The sequence below is a fragment of the Helicoverpa armigera genome, chromosome 31 (genome assembly GCF_030705265.1).
Source record: "Helicoverpa armigera isolate CAAS_96S chromosome 31, ASM3070526v1, whole genome shotgun sequence".
In the NCBI taxonomy this organism is placed as follows: Eukaryota; Metazoa; Arthropoda; class Insecta; order Lepidoptera; family Noctuidae; genus Helicoverpa; species Helicoverpa armigera.
In genome coordinates this window covers 4,347,975-4,363,063 of record NC_087150.1, presented here as the reverse complement: position 1 = coordinate 4,363,063, position 15,089 = coordinate 4,347,975, and the positions used below count along the sequence as shown (strand labels likewise).

At 36.6% G+C, this 15,089-nt stretch overlaps 2 protein-coding genes across 2 annotated transcripts; one reads left to right on the top strand and one right to left on the bottom strand.

The window, feature by feature from the left end:
- Positions 1 to 187: 187 nt before the first annotated feature.
- Positions 188 to 3,728, top strand: LOC110383498 (calmodulin-like protein 4). The gene is made up of 6 exons (XM_064043325.1): positions 188 to 317; positions 398 to 428; positions 1,197 to 1,310; positions 1,689 to 1,780; positions 2,243 to 2,350; positions 2,913 to 3,728. The coding sequence occupies exons 1-6, from the start codon at positions 315 to 317 to the stop codon at positions 3,012 to 3,014; spliced, it is 450 nt and encodes a 149-aa protein (XP_063899395.1). The 5' UTR covers positions 188 to 314; the 3' UTR covers positions 3,015 to 3,728.
- Positions 3,729 to 4,337: 609 nt separating this feature from the next.
- On the bottom strand, positions 4,338 to 14,227 carry LOC126054369 (uncharacterized). The gene is made up of 4 exons (XM_064043434.1): positions 13,781 to 14,227; positions 12,141 to 12,231; positions 11,410 to 11,528; positions 4,338 to 10,588 (listed from the first exon to the last, which is right to left on the bottom strand). The coding sequence occupies exons 1-4, from the start codon at positions 13,917 to 13,919 to the stop codon at positions 10,413 to 10,415; spliced, it is 525 nt and encodes a 174-aa protein (XP_063899504.1). The 5' UTR covers positions 13,920 to 14,227; the 3' UTR covers positions 4,338 to 10,412.
- Positions 14,228 to 15,089: the final 862 nt, after the last annotated feature.

Sequence of the window (15,089 nt, the reverse complement as noted above, 5' to 3'; positions counted from 1 at the left end):
AATAGAACAATACCTTCACAGGCATATGTAAAAGAAAACATCATAGTTGTATGTATTAAAATCTGCTAAACACTGGCTAATTATGAGACTTGTATTAAATAAAGAAAAGGTTAAGACTATCTGCCAAAAATAATATCTTTGCACGGTGTGATATGGTCACGCCTTTATTGTTAAAAATATGAACATAACGACCTGAAACGCACGTTGCGCCAGAATTTGACAGTGACATCAAGCTGTCAAAACTTTCTGTATCTTTGCCTTTTCTCTACAGTTATTTCTTTGTAAACTAAAATATTCTCTTAAAATAAAGAAAAATGGTACGTATTTTACATGTATGGGTTCCTGGAGAGCTAATCTACTAAGTGGTAACCATTAAAAACCAATTCATTTGTTGCAGGCCCGCTATTTCAAGGAACAGGATATAGATGGTATGTGCTACTTATCGTTCAGATTAGATTTTTAGATAAAAATCCATTATTGCGCTACCAAATATGCATTTATTTGTTGTATTTACCTCCATACTAACTTCTGAAATCATTACTTACGTTGTTTAACTTCGATATGTATGTTAAAACAGGAAGTTTAGTAACTTGATAGTCTGTTGACTTAGTAACGGTAACAGTTGGCTATTGTTTGGAAAGTAGGCTAAATGTTAAAGTTGTAAGATAGTCTACTAAATAGATTGAATCCCCACAATATCAACTTTTTAAACATTTATTTACGTAGATATTTACAATAAAACTGGCCTAGTAACAAGCAAAACATAGTCTGTTATTATGTCTATACACATCCAAATAAATCTTGAGTTCTTATTAGGTATGGTATGTAAATTATAAAGACCAACTTTATACATACTAGTGTATGTAACTGAAAATTCCCAGATTTAAATAATCTATTTACAAGTCTTTGATTAATCCATGCTACTCTGAAAGAAAGTACAAAAAATCTGTTTATGATTCCAACTAACATTGAACCTAACTAGAAATGAAATTGAAAATATATTAAAGAAATATAGACAAATTGTAATAGCTTTATTTGCACAAGCACAAATCAATAAAAAAAACTTGTTAACATTTTTCATCATCCGCCAAGCCTTTTCCCAACTATGTTGGGGTTGGCTTCCAGTTTAACAGGATTCAACTGAGCTTGTTAACATGTTTGCCCTCAAAAATAATATTCAAACATATTAATTTCAGAGTTCCGTGAATGCTTCTACTTGTTTGCGAGATCTGGTCAGATCACTTCCCTGGATGAGCTGACCGTGGTCATGCGGTCTCTTGGGATGAGCCCGACCATACAGGAGTTAGCTGGTAAGACAATATATTGCTTCTGTATGAAAAATTATAACTAAATGAGCATTTTGAGATTATATACCTTCTATTTATTTAATACACTATGGAAGCTGTATAAAAACTTAACAAAAAAAAGAAGTAGATGACAGAAAGCCAAATAATTACCAGTCCTAACTTATAATGAAATACCAGAAATTACCACTCTACCTACTCTTTTCTGCTTTATCAAGTATTTATATATTTAGAGACTAGTTAAGAAAAATTTCTGCCAGCAGTAACTATTCAGCTTGGTAGGTAAAGCTATAAGCTCTAAAATTTATTTTCTTTCTTTCTTCTTATCTGTAGTAACTTTCTGAATGTATTTTATTTAACTTATAATTTTTTACTTATTTCCAGGATATTTGAAGGGTAAAGGTGGCAAGATGTCCTTTGCTGATTTCTTAGAAGTAATGCACATTCACTCCAGAGCTGAAAACCTTCCCAATGAGGTAACTAAAAATCATCATCCTCTGAGCCTTTTTCCCAATCATGTTGGGGTCGGCTTCCAGTCTAACCGGATTCAGCTGAGTACCAGTGCTTTACAAGAAGCGACTGCCTATCTGACCTCCTCAACCTAGAAAAGTTGCATTGGTACTTGCCTGACCTAGGATCGAACCCGCGCCCTCATACTTGAGACCTTTACCCACTAGGCCACCACGACTTTTTCCTGAAATGCCTTTTGCACACAAATATCGAAACTGAAAAAGTATTTTTAACACTCACCTGAACTTAATATTACATAGCTGAAGAAGAGTTTCTTTGCTTGAAGGCACCAATATAAGGACCTGTAAGGTCCAATTAGAAAAAAACTTTCAGTTTTAGATAGTTTAAACAAATGCTAGTTTTTAAATAAACATATTTTTTATTGCATTTTTCTCTTGACATTTATTTCTTTGTTCCTCCTCTTCCAGGTAGTAAACGCCTTCAAGGCGGGAGATGCGGAGAAAAACGGCGTGATACCGGCGCGGCAGCTGAGGAACTTGCTGCAGAACTGGGGCGAAGGCCTGTCTGCTAGAGAGGTGTGTATAAAAACATTGAAAAATCAGCGGAGATGGCATAACGCATAGTAGGTCAGGTGCCTTCTTATAGGTACAATAAGTATGATGGGCATGACCAAAACGATCAGTTACGAGTAAACTAACGACGCCTTGAGGTCCTTCGGGACTGGGCTGCGGGATTGCTCGCGCGAGTTACCGCGGCCCTGGTACATACGCGGCCTAAGACGGAACACGACGGTGTTTAGTCAGTAAGAGTCTGACACTCCCTCACCGCGCGTAACCCACAGCGGGAGGGGTCATTTGATGATTTTTTACGTCGTTAAAAAAAAAGGTCCTTCGGGACATTTGTCAATGATATCTGGTATTACAAAAAATGGGCGGGTTCCAAAAAAGGCATAAAAAGGCGGAGACCGTAACGTTTCTCTTCCCCCGCACACCCGCATTGTGGCAACGCTACTGTCTTAGGAGATTTTCTGTTATGGCACCTCCGCTAGTAATTTGTTTCTCCATGTACTAAACAAATTGCTTGTTTTTACACCTTAAATCGTATGTGCTTTAAGACCTATATGTTTTTCCCCTACAGGTAGACAATATATTCCGAGAAGCGAATGTGACGAACACTGGTACAGTTCGCTATGAAGACTTCGTGAAAATAGCCTGCGCGCCCGTGCCTGACTACTACTAAATATCTATTTATTTTCAACAGTTTAAGATCCTTACTTAAGGCCCAAGTTTAATAACAACATAAACATCAGTTTTTCTCAACTGTTTACTTAGAAAATTGAACATGATGTCCTCCTAGCCGATTATCGGCTACGGCGGCTTTTCTCATATAAGGAGATCAGCCAGCTGCGCAGAACAAAAAATATTATAGTTTGTGCACATTTGCTTGGACACAGGTGCACTCACTATTCCTTCACTCTCATGGCGTTTTTGTTCGTGGTGGAATCGCCCATTGTCCTTTTAGATAAGTACATACTGGTCGCAGATAGTCAAAAAACCCGAGCAGGGCTCCCACGATACGCGGGTCGGAACCATGGGGTAGTTTTTTTTTTATATAAATAAATTGAGTTTATAAGCCAATTGAACAAAATAAGGGTTGTTTTGCATAAAATTGTTATTTTGAACAAGTATAATTAAAAAAAAAAAACAAGCTATAATTAATTTGTTAGCGCTAATGGAACCTTTTTATCTGCTTTTCTTGATATGTCTATGGAGGTGAGAATATGTACTAGGGTCACGTTATTTAAAAAAAAAAGACAATATTTTATCAAAATAACTTCATAATGTTATATTGAAGTAACGCTTAGTAATATTTATAAGTATTTTTATACAATCGTATATATTGTGAATGTACAATTTGAAGCATTCCTATATTTTTGAAAATGTGTGTGCTGTCCAATGTTTTAAATAATGTAACTATGTATTTCAATATTTTACTGTCATATTTAATTAATTATTTATAAGAAAGTATTGTATAAACCTATTTTAAAAATACCTATTTGTTTTCATTAATTTTCCTGACCTCTGAACATAGCATAGAAATAAGAAATCTATATTAACATTATGTAGAAATATTTTGTCTTTAAACTACTGAACCGATTTGAAAAATTCTTTCACATTTGGAGCGCTACACTCTTCCCGAGTAACATAGGCTATATTTTATCCCGGTACTGGCAGTAGTTCCCACGGGACGAGGGTGAAACAGCTAGCGTTGAATATTTTTGTGGTCCAGCAAAAACACATGGGAAGTGGTGAAAGGTGAGAATTTTGAGGGCTGCCTGAGTCCCACAAAGTTAAGAGGTGCAGGTAAGACAAAGAAAATTATATGAAATATATATGAATGAATGCCAGTTATAGAATGAACGATTGAAGTGAACATTGAATGATTGAAGTATTATAAACTTGGATATTTACTTGTATAGGTAGATATATACGTAGGTACATAATGCGTATATTCCAACAGTTGATTTATGACTTAATGATGGTAGAAATAAAACAACTAATATATTTTTTAAACCGTGTATTATTTTGTCAAAATGTAACAACTTCTATATTGATATGGCACTGGTATCTGTGGTCCTTCTAAGTTTATTATATTTCGGAAATATACGCTTACACTGGCGGCCATGAAAACCGGGTTAGTTACAAAATGTACCTAATTCTGAATTTAATGTATGAAAATCCTAATTTGGTGTTGCTTCAAAATATCTAACTCGGTTTTATTGGCCTGCACTGCCCGACAACAACGTTTAGGCTGCCTGTCCAACGGAGCGGAGCTAGGCTGCGGAGTGGAGAAACTGAGAAATATTAACCAATAGGATTGAGGAGCGGAGATTTTGTGCAATCCCATTGGTTAATATTTCTCAGTTTCTCCACTCCGCAGCCTAGCTCCGCTCCGGTGGACAGGCAGCCTAAATCAGACTAACCGCCAGTTGCACAAAGCTCTATTAAAATTAAAGCTTCATTTAATCTATTGCTGTCACTTTTAATCTTGTCGACAAAGAAAAAATCAGCAAAAGATTTAAAGAAGCTTTAACTTTAATGGAGCTTTGTGCAACTGACGGTAACAGACTATGGAAGATGTCATTTTTAAATAAGGTACCTACATATGTTCGTAAGTTAGTTTCGAGCCGTCTATAAGTTTGATTCACGCTATCCGAATACCGTCAGTAACCAAACATGTAGGTACTACTCGATTATTGTACTGTTTTTAGAATTCTGCTTCTTACTTTTAGTGTATATTTCCCAAATACAATGAAATGCTTAAATAATTAAAATCTATTGTCTAAAAAGCACATGGGCATTGAGCTTATTGCGTAAAATTTTTTGAAGACAAGTTAAATTATCTGCACTTATTCTTAAGTCCCATCGCTGGTCCTGCTTGTGATCTCTCTCCGGTGTTGTCGGATTGTCGTCCCATCTGGTTATGTATGAGAGTGAAGGAATAGTTAGTGCACCTGTGTCCAATCAAATGTGCCCAAACTATAATATGTCCTGCGCAGCTGGCTGATCTCCTTACATGAGAACAGCCGCCGTGGCTGCAATCGACCTTGGACGCCATTATTATCTCACGAAAGCAGGTGGATCATACTTGTGTGTGTGTAAATGTACATGCACATTTTCTCAACCAATTTTTTTTTATCAATCTCAGATCTTCAAGATGCCTGTGGGTTGTTCGCGCAAGTTACCGCGGCCCTGGTACATATAAGGCCTACAACGTAACACGACGGTTTTTAGTCAGTAAGAGTCTGACACTCCCTCACCGCTGCTAACCCACAGCGGGGGTCATTTAATGATTTTTGACGTCGTTAAAAAAAAAAGATCCTCAAGATACAGTGTATAGCCTACTTTGAGAGTTTCTGCCATTACTGTAGGTAACTACTGCAATTCTTTTTGACGAGCAAATATTTTTTAATGTAACTTTAATAGTAGCCATCTTCGGACAAGCAAAGCTTCTCGACAATGTCTGTAGGAACAAATAGGTACGCAAATGGCTAACTTCAGAGACGCAAAGTTATTTGGTGAGAACTATAAATGCAGATAATGTACCTTGACTTCAATCACAATAAAATAATTATTAATAATACTTAATTAAATAGATAAAAGACTAGAAATAATCTAAAAACACTCTTATTGCAAACGCGTGTAACTAAAATATTTATAACTATTGTGTTTTTAGATAGTTCCGCACGATTTTACTCGACAATCTAGCGAGGTGCATAATATCGGGTGTGTCGTTCACAATCACATTAAATCATATCGCATATACTTTATGATATTCTATGGCGAATCGTAAAAAAAATAACCTAATCCATTCAGTGGTTTAACCACAGGAGTCATTTTTCGTTTTTATAATTTACAACATCATGTGTAAAGCAGAGATAAACTTAGGAGTATCGTATGTTTTGATCAGTTGACAGCTGTCAGTTTTCAAGGGAGAATTTCAGTTGTTTGTAATGACTGACTTTTATATGGTGTTCCAATTTTTGCACATTTTTATTCCATTTACTTAGTTTGAAATTTTTTTTTTAATTATTTTTACGTATTTTTCTTTTATCTTTGTGTTAATCGACATATATTAACGCATTTCATTTAATGTGATTATGAACGACACACCCGATATAACTTTAGGTTTCACAGCTCTCGAATAGAAATAATAATCATCATCATCATCTCAGCCGGCGGACGTCCACTGCTGAACATAGGCCTCCCCCTCAGATCTCCACAGATACCTGTTGGAGGCGACCTGCATCCAGCGTCGACGGCGGCCTTTGTAAGGTCGTCTGTCCACCTTGTAGGTGGACGTCCAACGCTGCGTTTGCTAGTCGGATATAAATATCTGGCAGAAATTATAAGAAGCCTTTATCTGGCAGATAGCAATGACTATCAGATAACTAACTCACACTTTTCGATAGCCAATGAAACCGGGCCTAAAATTTTAAATAGTAAAAAAATGGATTTTAGTTTGTAATAGGCACAAAAACTACTGAACCGATTTGAAAAATTCTTTCACAGTTGGGGCGCTACACTCTTCCCGAGTAACATAGGCTATATTTTATCCCGGTACGGACAGTAGTTCCCACGGGACGCAGGTGAAACCACTGGCAGAAGCTAGTAAACGAATAAAATCGCGCTAAACTTCTAATATAACAGGCTAATTAACTAGCTATAGTCAGTGTATATAAAACGTGTTAGGTATAAAATTATATATTGCTATATGTTTTGTATTATATTATGTTGCGATTTTCTAACCAATGAACGTAAGAGGTATCATGCTTGAGGCTCATCGTCCTTCCGTCTCCTAGGAGATAACAGGCCCTCCCCACTGGGGGGAGGCATGAGGGGCCTGCCGCGAGGCGGGCAATCGCCGGTGGGGGACTGGACGCCATAGATTCCCAGACCCCCCCACTCAGGCAAGGTCGGAGTGCCGCTGGGCCTTTTTAGTGGGTATACCGGGAACGTTTGTACCAGGGAGCCCCAGATATCCTTCTCCCGTAACCCGACGGGAAGGGAATGCGTAATAGCACTTATTACCCAGCGACAAAAAAGGAGCCAACAGACCCGTGTCGGCGATGCGCGTTGTTCCACGCGCTCCTCGAAGGAGATTCAGCAAACCCCACCAGGGCCAAAGCCTGCCGGGGCTGCGGGATTGTTCGCGCTCATTACCGCGGCGCTGGTACATAAAGGGCTTAAGAAGGAACATGGTGGGTTTTAGTCAGTGAGAGTCTGACACTCCCGAGCGCTGCACACACAGCGGGAGACGTCATTTGATGTCTTCCAATCAATTTTTAAATTCTTTTTTATTTAATTACTTAAAATTTTTAAATATTCTAATCCTACGTTCATTGGTCAGCGAATCAATGGCTATATCATATTATTGGCACTATTACAATATAGGTATATATTTTCTATGTATCTGCAGTAGTATTTTAAGTAAGATCATCTTGATATTTCATATTTTTATATACCATCAAATTTTTAATAGACAATGCTTGCTGCGGTCAATAAATTGCTGGGTAACCATACCCGACATATGCAGTATGCAAAATATATGAATTTGATCGTTATTAAAAATATGAAATATCAACATTTTACAATACACTTGGATGCAATAAAATTGAGCATATTCAAATAAACGCATTTTGAGAATTATAAATGACAAAATCCAAGATAATACATTTTAAATCATGCTGTTTTGTTTTTCTGTTTCCATTTATGTTTTTTTTAGTATTCAATGAATTCAGCGTTTATTCTGAAATAAATAATTTTAAAAATACATGTCATTTTAAAAAAAGGTTACCCAAAAATTTTGCACCCATGTGTAATCCTATTAGAATTAATTTTAATCTTACCAGCACTTTACAATATTGGAAGCTATCAGTGCAAGAATAAGGCCGTGGTAGGAAAATACTAGGATTTCTACTAAATAGTAGTTTTTTTAATCGATTTGGATTCAACTCAAGGATTTTAACGGCCATTCCTAATATCCCATACATACATGCTTTTTTGCTTACTAAAGATAGGAATTTGATATTCTATCTGTAGATAGCTAATCAACCCACGTATTCGATATTGGAAACAGCCGTTAGTGATCTGCATAATTCAATAGTGGACACCACAAACCTATTACTCTAGATCAGTGGTTCTTAACCTTTTTGTCATGAGGGACCACTTTACCAAAGTTTGTCTTGCCGGGGACCACCTCATTGGTTTGCCTAAATTGATAGTTCTTTGATAAAGAACACAAGCACACTTTATAATTAGCACTCATTTCTTTATTAATTAGCAAAAAACTAAAAGCTACAGATTTTAATTTAATAAGATTTTTGTGACTGCATTCTCTTTAGTAACTTCTGAATTTTGGTTCAGTACTACTCAAAGCTAAAGGCATGTCGACAGTGGCATGCTCATGCAACAGATTTCTATGCTTGTTTTTAACAATCAGAAGGGTTGAAAACCCATGGACGAATTTATAGCTTTGACAAACGCAATGTTCAGCGTTTACAAAACGGAAGTAGATACTGTATTCTTTTATAGGTAAGTAAATATAAAGAAAGACGTACCCATGCCCATGTAGTTACAAATACGCGAGCGAAGCGAGCGCGAAATTTTTTTCGGACTCGTACGGACGTAAAATGTATCCCAAACGTACTTAACTTCTTGTTTGTTAAAAAATGTAAAAACGAGTTCATACAGTTTCTGAATATGCGAGCGAAGCGAGCGGGAAATTTTGATTATTTTTTAAGACTCAGAACCAAAATGACCTAAAACGGCTACATTTCAAACCTTTATTTTTTCTGTTGGTCAAGTAAGATGGATGGACAAAGCTTCGCGGACCACTTGGAATGCCTCCAGGGACCACCAGTGGTCCGCGGACCACCGGTTAAGAACCACTGCTCTAGATCATCATCTCCCGAGCCTTTTCTCAACTATGTTGCAGTCGGCTTGCAGTCTAACCGGATGCAGCTGAGTACCAGTGTGCCACAAGGAGCTACTGCCTATCTGACCTCCTCAGCCCAGTTACCTGGGCAACTCGATACCCCTTGGTAAGACTGGTTGTCAGAACTACTGGCTTCTGACTACCCGTAACGACAACATAATTGGGAAAATGCTATGCAGATGATGTTTATTTTTTGTGATGAAAAGTGATGTCACAATTCAGTGTTGCCATATAAAATATTTTTTTTATTTTAGTATATTTTTTAAAGTTTTTATTTTATTTGTTTAGTGGTCTCAACATATTCAATTAAGCGAGTTATTTTACAAAATTGGAAGCCATATTGTTTTGCCAACTATGTGCAGACGAAGATATCAAACCAAGCGTGTAAAACTACCCACAATCAGTGAACAATTTTACTAAAGGTAAAGATACCGTGTGGGGAATTAAAATACAAAACCTTTTTTTGAGATTTTACATAAGTTAACATAAGATGTGAGACGAGATATTCTCATTCGTGACAATATTATGTGAATTTTTGATGTCTTAATTTAGAAAGATTTTTTTTAGATAGAAATGTTTGTCGAAATATTTTTGTTACTAAAAAGTTTTCAGAGAAAAGTGAATTTAAATTGAAAATCAATAGAATTTCGTTATTTAAACGTCTAATCTCGCCCACTTTGTAATTTCACTGAGCGGAAAAATTCGATTTGTTGTTCAAAATCTTTTTCGGTCCGCTCCACTTTGGTGGAGTCTGGGCCCTTTAGAGAGCTCAAGGATAGGAGATATTAGATCAAGAAGCCTTTAAGTTGATACTGGAGACAAACATATAGAACATTTTAAAGGCATTCGCCATTGGATATTGACCATTAGGAACCTCATCAGATCAGACAATTGTCATCCACTGCTTAACTCCGCTTCCCCAAGAAACGCCAATAATTAGGAATTGGAAATCTCTACAATGAGTTAATTGAGATTTTTTAACCAGGCATTTTGAGGACTTTTCTTATCACTAAAAACTACCTCACTCCAAATTTAAATGCTTTATGTCTCATCCAATCCAATTTTCAACGAATACTTAACAAAAACCTTTTTTTAAACACACTTGTCAAACCTACCAAATTTTTCCACATAGCAACACTATCAAACATGTTTATTCTTAGCAGAGTTTCCAGGTTTTCTTCTCCTAAAGTTACCCATAGAGCGTAATATCTGTGTGTTTTCGTCATCCACCTCACGATCCATGCCTGAAGTGCCTGGTATTTGTCCAAAGAGTTTTAGTTTTGTAGGTAGGTATATTAAGCCTAGGAGTGTTAGTACTGGAAGGAGAGAAAATACATGTTTTATATATTGAAAAAAAAAGCGATAAGATCATAACTTATATGTATGACGGCGCCACCGTCGATCTGTCAACGGTGGACCTTATATATATAAAGCGGCGCGCGCGCACGACTCGGGTCATTCGTTCGCCGACCGTTGCCGAGTGCACACCTCCCACAAATTCGTGATAAATAATTGTAGTGACTTATATTGTGTTAATTGGAATAAACCAAGTGATTGTGTGAAGACCTCTTTGTTTTATTTAACGATGTCGGATCCTGACTCAACTCTAGTCCAGGCCAGCAAAAATAATACCTATTCAAATATATATGGGATTTATGTACTTCTCTTCACATAGAAAGAAAATCTAGATAGACACTGGCAACACAGGCTAATGCTAAAAGGGGTAAACCAAGATGGACATAAAGCCTGTGAGTTTTTATAGTAGGTCCGTACGTATACTAATATTATAAAGCTGAAGAGCTTGTTTACCTAAATGCACTGATCTCAGAAATAAATGGACCGATTTGAAAAATTCTTTCAGTATTAAATATATTATTCCAATGATAGAAGTAGACAATATGCTATTCCTGATTCAGGTGCGCTCCGTAGTTCCCTGGGGACACTGTTGAAACCGCGGGAAAATCGCTAGTACTGATATAGGTACATAAATAACACATACTGGACCGATTTAAAAAATTCTTGCAGTAGCAAATCTAAATAACCCATTTTCTCCTAGCAAGGCTTTAGGCTAATTTTAATCCGGAAGCGCGGAGTTCTTCGCATGCGAGCCCTTAATATAAAGGTAAAAAAAACTTACTGTTCAAAACGCATGGAAACACAACATAGAAGTTGAGGTCTGTAGAGTGAAAGTAGAAAGCTTCAGTGAAATACAGGATAATTGTTAGCGACAGAGACCAGTAGCCCATTGACACCACCCTGTAAATAAAATATTTTTTATTAATATAGGAATCTATTCTGATATTAAAAAGAGGACATTTTCTTTTTTGTTCGTATGTAATGGGTAAAGTAAAAAAAAAAAACCGGACCGATTTTAAAAGTGTTGGAAAGCTACACTCTTCCCGAGTAACATAGGCTATATGTATAGACAACTTTACAGCGCTATTAGTGACCGCGTGTTGAAGGCAGAATTTGGTTTAGCGAGTAATACTGCTGCTCTATGCCAGGGTGTCGCCGTCCACGGAAACATTAGTAGGGATGATGTCCTCCTAGAGTCTAGCTATGAGGACTAATGTTATAAATGCGAAAGTAACTCTGTCTGTCTGTTACGCTTTCACGTCTAAAAAACTGAACCGATTTTAATAAAATTTGGTACAGAGATAGAATTGACCCTGAGAAAGAACATAGGATAGTCCTACACATAAGATAGTTTTTATCCCGAACTTTTGAAGAATTCTCTTGGAAACGCGATATAACCGAACTCTACGCGGGCGCGGCCGAGCGGGAGCTAGTCATCTACATTTTATCCAGGTAGGGGCAGAGTAGTCCCGGGCCGCGGGTGAAACAGTAGTAAATAAAATTCATACTTACGGTCTATAATGTATGTAGAGCGTACAATGTATAAGTGCGAGGGCTTTGAGAAACGAGTACATTCCAAGCATACGGGATATCGTGAAGTCTCCTGAAATCATAAAAACGTGTTATTAATATCATGTTTTTTTAACATCCGTTCAATATGTAGTAGATTTCATGTGGTTTAACCTGCTTTCTATATTAACTCATTTGTACATACAAAAGCCATTTTATTTATAGAGGGTGGGAATAGGCAAATATTTATCTGGGTAATTCCCACATGATGCGGGTAAAATAAGCTAATGTTGTTTTTAAGTTTTATCAAAATTATTTCTCAATAGTTTTTGTGTGATAGAGTGAAATTGAATGGCAGTGTAGATGTTTTTATCCAAACATTAATCCATTTGTTTTTCATAGTAGTGTGATATGTTTTTAATGTTTGTTCATAAGAAAAATAATACATTGCAGTAACAATGTTGCATAGTATAGTGGTGGAAACCAACAGAATTAGACTTGCAAATCTTCACTTCCTTACTTAATATTATAAATGCAAAAGTAACTGTCTGTTGCCCTTTCACATCAAATCTATGGAAACAATTTAAATAAAATTTCATACACCTTTGAAAGGACATAAGCTACTTTTTATCCTGCTGAAGGTAAAACCGCAAGGCACATCTACTAAACAGAAAAGTAGTTCTTTATTCCATTTTATTCAAATACCTCAAGGAAAACACAGCACATGAATACATTGCATATTTTTGCATTCAATTAGATTATTTATACAATCATAGTGGTTTGTGGAATACAGATGGACTATTTAATGAAAGCAGGTGAACCATACTAGGTTGTAAGTTGTGGTGGCCTAGTGGGTAAAGAACCAACCTCTCGAGTATGAGGGTGTTCGATTCCAGGTCAGACAAGTACCAATGCAACTTTTCTAAGTTTTTTATGTACTTTCTAAGTATATCTTGGACACCAATGACTGTGTTTCATATGGCATGTTATACTGTAGATCCCGGCTGTCATCGAACATTCTTGGCAGTCGTTACAGGTAGTCAGAAGCCAGTCTTACCAAGGGGTTGCTTCTTTTAAAGCACTGCTATTCAGCTGAATCCGGTTAGACTGGAAGCCGACCCCAACATAATTGGGAAAAGGCTCGGGAGATGATGAGGTGAGCTGTATATGTGTGTGTGAACATGCACATTGTGTTTGTATGTGTAACCTGGAGCTCTGTAGTAGCCAAGTCATAAATAGACATTTTGCTCACACAAGCATAGTATATGATTAATATTTCACTTGCTTGGATATACCAATTGAGCCAGGTTAAAATAATCTACAGATTTTATGCTGGATTGGGAAAACCTAAGACGACGCACTGACCGAAATTTATATAAATATTGTAAACTTAAGAGTTTCTTTGAACAGTATCTCAGGAACTACTAGGCCAATTTGAAAAATTCTTTCAGTGTTAGATAGTCTATTAACTGAAGAAGACTATAGGTTATATTTTATCAGGTTACGAAAAGTATTTCCCCTAGGAGAGGGACAAACTGTGAGAAACAGCTTATTATATTACAATTTAGGCTTAAGATTCCCCTAAGACGACCCACTGAGCAGATTCAGACTTAAACAGTTATAAACTATATAAAAAGACTTACCATCTAAGTGTTCATCCCCAGCGTTGCTAAGAAACGACCTTCTTTCTATGTAAGACCGGCCAGCGGTGCCCAAATCCATGAACGCAACAAACGCGATCCACCCACGAAACGCATACAAAACTTTATTTTGAACCGCCATAACTTTAATTTACACCTATATAAGTACACACACTATTTCCGGTTCTCACTTGCGACCTATTTACAACGCTAATTATAGGTATCAAAATAAAATAATAAGGCAATAGTTTAGTAAACTATCATGTGCTTAATTTAATTAGTTAAGCGTTGTTTTTGTATTAGAAATAACGCGTGTTTGTTGTAGCGTGCATCGCAATGCGGCATTTTACCTGCATTGTAGTTTTTCATATAGAATTTATAAATATGTTTGAAAAATAACTTTGCGAGTTTCGCGCAGAATCCGAGTTCTGTCAATTGTGAAATGTCAGTCGGTACTCGGTACGTCAAGCTGACAGTTGACGGTAGGATGTAGTGTTGCCATGCGAGTCTCAAATACGTTTATTACCTTGGCAATGCCTTGGCGATGGGTGGTGTGACTGCACCAGACTGACTCTTTTCGTCTAACGGCGTGCGTAGCGGGTCATTTAAATCATATTTAAACAGTTCTTATTAAACCGACTTTAATAATATACCTAAAACCTTCTCCTAAATCAGGCAGAAAACCTCATCAAAATCCATTTAGCTTCGATAATTGAGCACAAGCATACATATAGGTCAAACTGAGAGCCTCTTTATTTTTGAAGTCGGTTAAAAAAGAAGGCTAGGTTATTTAATGAATATCCCGTTTCACATGGTTGGTATATTGCAGATTGCACAGTCCAGGCCTACTAGTCTACTCTTTTGTTCGTGAATTATATGACGCTGAAAATCCGAGAACCGAAGACTTTAGTTAGGACTTATTATAATGTTTGCCCTTAATTTTAAAATATCTAGCATTACGTATTGTCGTTTCGTTAAGTTGCACTTATATCAGACTACGCTTTAGTTGTCTTCCTATTCACATCATTGCTATAGCATTCTTTCAGTATAATTTTGGAAGATGTATTTATGTTATGGACCAAGTGATTAATTCGGGCATTATAAATAATTCCCGAGCATTATGAATAATGTCTAGCTTTATCGGGCCAAGTGATTAATAACTATCTTAACTTCATTATTTATCACATTGCACGGGCATTATTATATTGCTACATGACAGTTGGGCAATTCGATAATAAACCTATATTTCACAGTGGCAGTTGTTCTAATCAATAAATCCTGTTACTTGCTACATATTTTATGTATGTTCACC

Excerpts from the sequence above, each read along its gene's own strand:
- LOC126054369 (XM_064043434.1), bottom strand. The coding sequence starts at position 13,919 with ATGGCGGTTCAAAATAAAGTTTTGTATGCGTTTCGTGGGTGGATCGCG. Across the intron at positions 11,529-12,140 it reads CTCTACATACATTATAGACC|GGTGGTGTCAATGGGCTACT; the intron begins GTAAGTATGAAT and ends TTTTATTTACAG. Across the intron at positions 10,589-11,409 it reads GTTTCCATGCGTTTTGAACA|TACTAACACTCCTAGGCTTA; the intron begins GTAAGTTTTTTT and ends CTCTCCTTCCAG.
- LOC110383498 (XM_064043325.1), top strand. Across the intron at positions 1,781-2,242 it reads CTGAAAACCTTCCCAATGAG|GTAGTAAACGCCTTCAAGGC; the intron begins GTAACTAAAAAT and ends CTCCTCTTCCAG. Across the intron at positions 2,351-2,912 it reads AAGGCCTGTCTGCTAGAGAG|GTAGACAATATATTCCGAGA; the intron begins GTGTGTATAAAA and ends TTTCCCCTACAG.